Genomic DNA, 10,157 nt, shown 5'->3' with positions numbered 1-10,157 from the left:
CCATAGAGAACATTGCTGAGAACCAAGAATGTGTTAAAACCAAGACCACAGGTGCAAAATGGAGTCACTAAATCAAGATTTAACTACCGTTTCAGGTCTCCCAGAAATGGAATCTTAAACATCAGTCAGAAACCTCCTAATCAATGCTAGTGAGGTAGTCTGCCTGATAGACCCCAGCCATCCCCTAAAGAAAAGTAACTTTGCAATAACTAACCCACTTTTGCCTAGTGTAATTTCCTTGTTGCTGCTCCCTTCTGCCTATAAAAGTGTTTATTTTTTAAAAATATTTAATTTATTTGCTTGAGAGAGAGAGCAAGTGAGAGAGAATGAGATAGAGCAGGGCGGAGGGAGAGAGAGAAGCAGACTCCCCACTGAACAGGGAGCCCAGTGTGGGGCTCGATCCCAGAACCCCGAGACTATGACCTGAGCCAAAGGCAGACACTTAACTGACTGAGCCACCCATGAAGCCCTAAAAGTGTTTAATTTTGTGCAGATGTATAGCTCCTTGGAACTCCATTCTATCTGCTAGAGAAGGTGCTGCCCAATTCATGAATCTCTGAATAAAGCCATTAAGATCTGTAAAACTTAGTTAGATTTTGTTTTTTAACATGTGCTACGGTGGAGGTAGATATACATAATCTTGGAGGTAGGGATAGGAAGGACATTTGTGATGATTAATTTTCTGCATCAACTTATCTGGGCCGTGGGTGGCAGAAATTTGGCCAAACATTATTCTGAATATGTCTCTGAGAGTGTTTCTGGATGAGATTAACCTTTGAATTGGTAGGCTGAGCAAAGCAAACTGCCCTCCTCAATGTTGGTGGGCCATATCTCATCAACTAAAGCCCTGATAGTACAAAAAGCCTGGCCCTCCCTTGTGTAAGATGCTCCCTCCCTTGACTGCCTTGACCTGGGACATCAATTCTTTCCTGTCTTCCAACTTGAAATGAAACATCGGCTCTTAGCTCTGGGTCTGCCAGTTTTTGGACTAGAACTGTGCCATTGGCTCTTCTGGGTCTCAGCTTGCTGACTGCAGATGGTGGGACTTCTCAATCTCTATAATCACATGCACCAAGTCCTTACAATAAATGTCTCTTTATAGATACATACATCCTATTACTTCTTTTTCTCTAGGGAAATGCTGGGAATGCTGACCCATACAGCACTGAAGTTTTCCATGCCCATTCACACCTATTTTCTTATAAAACAGAGTCAAGGTCATCGGCTGAGCATGAGGTAGGTGGGGAAGGGAAAGTGGGTTTGAGAAAAAAGGAAGAGATTTTGCAAAAGGACAGAAATGAGAATGGTACAGAACAGGGTTTGTTTCTTTGTGTAAAAGGTATTTCTCTCCAAGCAAATTAATGTTTAATTAATTATTCATGAATGCATTGACTCCATATGTCTCCCCTGTAAGATTATAAGTTCAAGGGATAAGGATTGTCTTTCAAAGATGGAACATGGTTTACAGTTGGAGCCCTTTACTTAGGTTCTTATCCCTGATTTGCTGTTTTCTAGCTGCATTATCTTGGGGGAGGTACTCAATCTTTCTGCTCCCCAGATTCTTCATCTGTATTTACTTCATGGGTTTGGGGTAGAAACTAAAGAAATCTCAAGGGCACTTTCAATGGTGACTGGCAATAGTAAAGATCACGGTCATCTTGGCCTCAGTCTACCTGAGCACTTAGCTCAATGCCTGGAATATAGCAGATCGTGGATGCATGAGTTGGTGGATGGATAAAGACTATTTTTCTGTGACTTAGCCTCTATGGTTAAAGGTTACCAGCTCGGCATCATTTCCACCCTATTCTACATTATTCTCTGCAGGTTGAGGGAAGAGCCTCAGAACTATATTCTCTGGAATCCCTTTCCAGTGGGGCTGTGTGTTAGATTCTGCCAATAACAAGTGTTTGCTGAAGGTTTGAAAGAGAAAGAGAAGGAAAGCCATGAGTTGTTCAGAGGCGGCTGGGCAGTGTGTAGGACTTTGGCAGAAGACAGGTGAAGGGTTTTTTGCAGCTACATCTGGGCATTCTCCTGAAAAGCATAAACTTCATTGCTACATGAAGCCAAACCCATCCGTGGCAGCTAGAAGCTCTGATTTCTGCACTATGGGTTTCTTCAAGGCAGCAGCAGCTTCCCTGCCTTCATTTTGGGGGTGGGGGGAGGCTCTTCCAACAATTGTATCGGTTCCTAATTGTCTCCATTAAATCCTTTCCTGCTCAGAATGTCTCATGGGCTTTGCTTTTTGGACTAAACCCAGATGTTACAGGCTGAATTTTGTCCTCCCCAAATTCCTAGGCGGAAGCACTCACATCTACTACCTCAGATTGTGAGTGCATTGGGAAATAGATCTTTAAAGAGGTGACTGAGTTAAAACGAGGCCATTTGGGTGGGCTTAATCAAGTCTGACTGGGGTTCTGATAGGGGAGGACATTTGGATACACAAGGTGACACCGGGGATACATTCCCAAAGAAGAAAGGCCACTTGAGGACATTGCAAGTAGGTGGCTATCCGCAGGCCAAAGAGAAAGACCTCGGTAGCAACTGATCTGTTGAGACCATGAGCTCAGGTTTCTAGCCTCCAGCACCACCATCCTGGAGTGTTTTGTCATGGCAGCCCTAGGAAACTACTAGACTAGTCTGAACAGTAACTGGATTGTTCGAACAATGAGTCTAAGTTGTCCCTCTGATTGTTTGGGGTGAGGCAGCGTGGTTGGAGAGGTGTTGAAGGTAGCACATATTTGTGAGTCATTGGAAAAATTCACACAAGGTGCAGCTCATCCAGAAAGTGCTGCTCTACTAATGCCATGAAAACTCTATCTCCTGGCCTGGATCAGAGCTGAGTTCGATCAACACCCAGAAGAAACTGGCCCGGTGTGGATGTCATGCAACATGGCCCCTCAGTTGTTTCTGCACACCCGCAAAGAGTGCCATTCCGTTCCTCCCCACCTCCGGGCCAGCCCAGGGCCCCGCCGGCACAGATCTTTGCAGCAGCGACACTGGACCAGTTGCCGGTAGACAACATTCAGTAGGGGAGTTTGGGTGTCTTTACCTAATTCAGTTTTGAGGGTAAAGGAAAAAATAGAAACCCAAAATAGGGTATGTGGAGGGCACTGGAAGAAGGACTGGAAACCAGAACTGAGTTCTGAAGGCCTGTTGAGAAAGAGAGATGCTGAAGAATCCTTCCTCAGAGGAGGAAGTGCACCAGGGGCCTGACTGACAAAAACTGTGCTGGGAGAGCCTAAGAGGAAGTGGTTAACTCTACTTCTGAATCTAGAGGGGTGATGGCCTTCAACTCCCCCACCGAGGCTCACCCTTCCCAAAGAGGAGGAAGGTCACAAATAGAGGTCCCTATCTCATGGGCTCCCAGGGCACGTAGGCCCCTGCGGCTCCTCCAGATTAAAGGGATGACGGAGGGGATGGGCCTGCTGCCCTTCCCTGCATCTGGTACAGCGCGAGGGTTCTCAGGCCTTGTTCTCTTCTGTTTTACTGGTGAAGATTCCAGAGGGTAAACTCGCAGAGTCGCCCAAGTACTGCCACAGCCGGATTGATTCCCCTCCAGTCTTACACTGAGATCACCTATTTCGCCATTTTGTCATAGGGCCTCCCCGAAACCCTCCGAGGGCCTACCCACTGGACATCCCCCCTGCCGAAGCGGTGTGCTGGTGCACGACAGATACCACTTTCAAGTGCCCCTGCCCACCAGAGCAGAGCTGCCCACGGGATACTCACGTGTACCGTCCGTTCCACTCTGTGGAACTTATCGAAAGTAAAGCAGTACTTTTGTTTTTCCCAGGGAGTCTGAGGATAACCAAGAAAGAATAATTTGTGTGTAGGAGTTAGGAATAAAGGTTCTTCTGAAGATATTTCAAAGGTTTTCTCAAATGTTCCATTACTGTAGTGAAACCAAAGTTGTATTACGTACTTACGTGGGTGGTTTTCATTCTGAGATTGTAATTCTAGCTTTAATTAGATCAGAAACAGAAATCAGACTTTAGCTGAAGGAAAAGAGTATAATTTTTAAGCAGAGTGGCAACTGAAGACAAAGACATTTATAATGAAAGTAAGCTGGCCATCTTTTTCCCATTATTCAAGAAGACCTTGTAGTGATGTTGGTTCTCACTAAATACTTGGTTAGATTCTCTTTATCTGTTTTATTTATGTCCTGGTCTCCTGGCCCACACCCAGACCCTCCATGCTGACATAAATGGAATCACACCGCTAGGAACCAAAGTTCAAATTCCAGTCAAGCCTGTTTCAATGTGCTTAGATGTAATTTTTACCTCTTTATACCTAATTCGAGTCATTTATGAGATGTGCATAATCTTCCCTCAGTCTGGAGGGTTTGCCCTACCTTATATTTTAAATATGTAAAACCTCTTCGATTTCCTAACCAGGCCTTTTTGTACTGTTTTTACAGTAAAAAATATTACAGCAGCACTAAAGGGATTTTTCAAAAAACAAAAAACCGAAACCTCTCCAAATAACAACTGATTTCAGTTTTGTGTATTTCTGCCCTTTGGTTACTTATACTGATGTATCCATTTAATGTTTAATTCTCAGGCTATGAGATACCTAACACTGCCACCCACCCCAGCGAAATACTGTTCTCAAAGGAGGGTGTTTCCGGCACACCACTGCCTTATAAATGAGAACTGAAAAGGGAGACTCCTGCCCCGTGGGCCTCGCTGCCTTAGGAATCCCTGGTTACTCTCTCCTCATTTCCTCCCAGCCCCCAAGGCCCTGTTTTTTATTTACTAACGATTTCAAAACTAAATATAAATCTTCCCCTTTTGCATAACAAAACCAAACGTTTTTTGAGGGCAAAGACAAACTCTGTTCATCTCAGTGTTTAATATAGTGTTGGGGCGTATAGCATATTCATCACCAAATAAAAACTACAAGGAAAGGAGGGATTTGTGTCCTTTTTGGCTTCAAATCTATGTCATTGCTTTAGTAATCTTATCTCCTAAAATCACAGATTAAGTGGTAAAGAAGAAGAAATCACCATTGCCACATTTAACACTTGTACATTTTATTTAATTAAATCAGCCATTGTACACATTGCAGCTATGTATTGTTAGTGTTGTATTTTTTTTTCCATTAACTAATACATGCCCTCATAGATATATTCAATTAGTGTTATCACCATGGGAACAAGATGCTGATTCATCAACTGAAAATTCACTTCTTCTCACAGTATTCAAGTTTTTTGATTACACAGCAAAAATCAAAAATCAAAAAAAGGTGAATAACCATTATGTTGTTACACAGACATCATCTGCACTGCAAAGAACACAACAGAAATGCTTTTCTTGAGCTCCAGTGAAGGTTTTGACAAGAAGGCCATGGTGCGTCTCAAAAAGTTTCACCATTGAGCCTCTCTCATTTTGGCTGCCAAAGAAAGCTTTATTTCCTATCCAACTGCCAGAAAGTGCTAGCATTTGAGGCTTTAAGAGATTTGGCTTGTGGGAAACCTCCCTCCCAGGAAATTTTCTCCCTTGGCAACATTACTTGAAATGATGAAGTGCCATTGTTTGTCACATTTGTTTTTGACTTTCGGAGCAATGAGTCATTTTTGCACAACAGGAAAAGACCAGATAGAATTGGAAAATGTTCAATCCCTGGAGGATAGACTCTTTTTTTTTTTTTTAATTTCATCTTCATTGAATATACTTTTCTTTAACAAATAACTGATTCGAAATGTATACTGTTTATATGAATATATTTGTGAATATATATATATGTTAAAATGCTACACAGCTTCAACCACTAGAGGAATAAGGAATAGGACATGGAAATCACTCAGATGATTAAAGTTCCTTCTTTGAAACAAACAAAAAAGTGCACAAATGCACTTAAGAATTTCCAAGGGAGTTTGGATTTCAAATAAATAAATCAAAAAATTTAACCAAAACCAAATTTGTAAGGATTTCTCAACCTTGTCTGCAAGCTAAAAAACAGACCCAGCAGAAGAGTGAAAAGTGCTTGCTCAGGGTCAAAAGAATGAAAACCATCAGTGTGATTAGAAGAGGAGTTTTGACTGTGGTTTTGATTTTTAAATGCTACATGCAGGTATTAGAGAAGATATAAACCCGGAGGGGGGAAAGAAAACCACTCCAACACGGTGAAGGAGTTTAACCTTTTGCGTAGGGGGTAAATCTTGTTTCCAATGGATTATCTACAGTGCAGTGGCCAGGAGAAAGTACCACCAATAAGACAGCGTGGTTTGCTAAAGCAGCAATGAAAACTGGAAAACTACAGTAGTTATAGCTTTTAAAATACCCTGCCAATGTGTCCAAAATCTAAAAGACCTGAAGATGCTAGAATGCCACAGGATGTGGTGGCTAGCCGCTGAATACCTCACTGTTTCTTTCCTTTTGCCTTCTGCTCCCCTTCTCCCCTCCCTCATGTGGCCGTTGGGGAATCATAAACCAAGGCTGGCCAGCACCAGCAGTAAGTGCTTAGTTAGGATAGTCCTTGAGGTTATTAACCATCTTTTACTAGGCGCAACGGCTACTCTGGAAGTTCTAAGGACGTGGTAGGTCTGAAGGGCTGCTTTTTTTGCAGTCAAACTGTATTATCACTCGATTGTGTTAGCAATATGGTAATTAACCATTGTTCAGCAATTTCTAGAGGCCTTTTATTCCATGATGCCCAGTGTAGTTATGATAGGCAGTGGTTTTAATTTTAATATGTTGTTCATCTGAGCATTTGAGCTATATACATGGTACAAGGATATCCCTCGGAAGGACTCCCGGACATCATCACTTGAAGAGGTCTGTAGGTGAAGTTCTTCTGATCGATGGATTTTCATGGAGCTTGTGCAGGAGCAAAGAACGATGGAGGTGGCCAGTTCCCAGTTTAGCACAGACACAACAAAGTAGTGGATACAGCATCCAGACTGAAGGATGCTATCTTTGGTCACAAATCAGCTTACAGTTAAAGAGGACGGGGAAAAACTGAAACAGAATGCGGTGTGTATTTGCTAAAAGTGGAAGTGTCAGGGTATCCCATTAGGCTGGGGAGGTCACTCTGCTAATGAAACGGGAAGTTGCATATTGAGTGAATGCGTGGTTTCTGGTGTGAGGACTGGGCAGCCCCTCATTTGGCCTCTTGCTTTGAGTCCTCCTTGCAGAAATGCCGAAGGAGTTGCTGGAGGTCGCGCTGGAGGTCATCTTGGTCTAGTGCTTCTGGTACATCCTCCAGGTGCTCCAAGTAAATGTGTTTTCCATGCTGGTCCTTCACCACAGCCCTCTTCTGTGTACTGGCTTTACTCATTGTTGTCCTGGAGGAAAGCAGACAAGAGAGAATTATGCTTTCTTCATTGAAACACGGCCACCATCTTTGGAATGGGGGTAACCATGACATGAAAGTACTTTACTGTCCTACCTCTGGATACTTCCGCACTAGCCATCTTTCCACATCTTTCTTTTAAACGTGGCCTCTCCCGTCTGACATGAGTCATGAAACGTTTTAAAGTCTTTCGGAATAAAGAATGTTTTTTAAAACCTTAAGAACTATTTCAAGTAACTAAAACCATGCTTTAATAGGATTCTCTCCAAGAGTAACCGTATAATCATTCTTGTTTTGCTAAGGTGCCCTGATTTGAAAGAGCTTGGGTGGCATAGTCGGTTAGGCATCAAACTCTCCATTTTGGCTCAGGTTGTGATCTTGGAGTTGTGGGATTGAGCCCCGCATTGGGCTCCGCACTCAGCAGGGATCTGTTTGAGAATTTCTCTCCTTCCTTCTGCCTCTTCCACTCACGCTCTCTCTTTCCAAAATAAACAAATAAATCTTAAAAAGGAACAAGAAAGAAAGAAAGAAAGAAAGAAAGAAAGAAAGAAAGAAAGAAAGAAAGAAAGAAAGGAAGGAAGGAAGGAGCTTGGCTCCTCCTGAAACAGGGATTCCATATGTACTTTTGACAGGCTGAGAAAAATACTTTTTGATTTTTTAAAACATCTTGGCTGCCAGCTTCATCCTTAGAGTTGCATCCTGTTCTAGGAAAACTTTTCCATGAGATACAGATCTTTAAAAACTGGAATCTTATTCTGTCAACCTAGAGGAAGGTGACTGCCAATGAGAGATGAGGGTCTGCCCAGGTGTCAAAACTTCATCTAGAGATGGTGGGGAAGACAGAGGAAAGAGAAAAAACACCGAGAGACAAATTCTTTCTCCATCTGCTCAGATCTCCATGGACTTTGCCCATTTTTGGTCTTCTATGCCATTTAAGAGTCTGCTGCTTTCTTGGCTCCCTCCTGATTAGTGATTCCTTGACAAAAGGGGCTCTGATGTACTGTGATATTTTGTACTACCATTTTCCTGCATTCCTACTTGAAAATGATTATGCTGTAATCTGTACACCTCTCTTCTTCTCACTACTTCTAAATATACTTATTCATGCCGTTACTATGTGGTGAACATTTTTATGTGCCAGGCACTATTATTAAAATGAATCAGGATAATGAATCTCAGAGATTTTAAGCAATGCTCCAAATACAAAATAACATAGTTAGTATGAAGCAGAGCCAAGACTCAAAGGTTCCAGAGCCTGAATCCGTAACCACGATGTTATGCATCTTCACCGAAAACCACGGAAGAAATGAGCAGTGTTTGTGACTTTGCCCAGCATTTTTCTTACTGATTCCTAGTGTTAAGGAGCTGGAAGTTCTGCCCTTACCATTATTCTACCTTTTAACACTGCCACACATTGAAGATCATCCTGATTTTTTTTTAAGACTTCTATTAGCCAAAATACTCTCAACCTTCTGTTGAGCATCTTTGCTTCCTCCTTCCTTCTTCTCGCATGTTCTCTTCTTCTCTCCCTTCCTTCGACACCACACAAGTTATTTTGTTTTGCAATAAAGATTTTGTTTATTTATTTGACAGACTGAGATCACAAGCAGGCAGAGAGGCAGGCAGAGAGAGAGAGGAGGAAGCAGGCTCCCCCCCCCCCTTGCTGAGCAGAAAGCCCGATGCAGGGCTCGATCCCAGGACCCTGGGATCACGACCTGAGCCGAAGGCAGAGGCTTTAACCCACTGAGCCACCCAGGTGCCCCTCACGTGAGTTATTTTGTATCTGAAAGCAAACTTAAACTTGTTCCTTTTAAAAAAATATATATATATATATTTATTTTAGAGAAAGAGAGAGCTAGGGTAAAGGCAAAGGGAGAAAGAGTCCTCCAGCAGACTCCCCAGTGAGTGTGGAGCCCAATGCGAAGCTTGATCCCAGGACCCTGACATCGTGATCTGAGTCAGACACTTAACTGACTGAGCCACCCAGGCGCACCAAATTTGTTCCTCTTGATAACAAGATCAAATTTGGTTCCAGTAGTTGAAATTAGATTTCTAACTATTCAGCACTCATAATTTTCATCTCCCAAAAGGCAAATATCTGACTATTTCTGCCAAGAGCTAACGAAGCCTTCACTGCATTGGTGATGATGGTTGGTGGGGTGGGGGCGGGTAGGGGGGTGGGGGAGTGATAAGTTCCTATCATAGAGCAAACCCTGGTATTTTGTGCAGATATGTGTAGATGAATGTGTTTATGAGTATGCATATAACTCAAGCAGTGGAATGAATCTACTCATGTATATGGGCGGGCAGTAGGTATGATAAAAAGTCTTCAGCAACATACAAGATAGACGTGTTATACATGACAAATACAGTTCTGGAACTAAATAGCTATAGAATTTAATTGAGTTGTCCGTATCCCTGGCTTCAAATTCACCAGCTGTAACTGAGATGACTGAGAACTTTGGATTAACTGGTCCCTAAATGTAGTCCAATTTAAAGAGCTCATGATGCTGGGGTGTGCACATGGTTTATGTGGTTTTGTCTGAGTAACTGAATAACAGACTTAAAAGTTCAGAGTACAAAAAGCACTTTATCCTTAATTTACATAGCATTTTTAAAGTTCTCTGCGCAATTACACTCTTCAATTCTTAGCTGCTGCTGCTGTTCACATGGGATTGGAGGGCGGAATTGTGACAGAACCTTTAATTCACTGTTCCTAATTATTATGTTCTACGGGCTAAAAATAGCTTTGTAGAGTACTATAAATGACAATCTTTTTCTTCTTTACAATGAAGTGGAAAGCACAATAGTAACTTGAGTTTCCATTGTGTCTTTTCACTGTGAAGCTGAGAGCACATCATTGG

At 42.4% G+C, this 10,157-nt stretch overlaps 1 protein-coding gene across 2 annotated transcripts in view; it reads right to left on the bottom strand.

Annotated features, from left to right (window-relative positions):
• Nucleotides 1-5,015: 5,015 nt before the first annotated feature.
• Nucleotides 5,016-10,157, bottom strand: part of ANK2 (ankyrin 2) — a 226,624-nt gene continuing 221,482 nt past the window's right edge. For both annotated transcript variants that reach the window (XM_080796920.1, XM_080796921.1), the window contains one exon: nucleotides 5,016-7,285. In XM_080796920.1, coding sequence (XP_080653046.1) covers nucleotides 7,102-7,285 — 184 coding nt within the window. In that variant the 3' untranslated portion in view covers nucleotides 5,016-7,101. The remainder of the gene's footprint in view (nucleotides 7,286-10,157) is intronic.

Source organism: Martes martes (assembly GCF_963455335.1).
Source record: "Martes martes genome assembly, chromosome: 2".
Taxonomy (NCBI): domain Eukaryota; kingdom Metazoa; phylum Chordata; class Mammalia; order Carnivora; family Mustelidae; genus Martes; species Martes martes.
The sequence above is the reverse complement of the archived record's forward strand: the minus strand, read 5'-3'. Positions and strand labels throughout refer to the sequence as shown.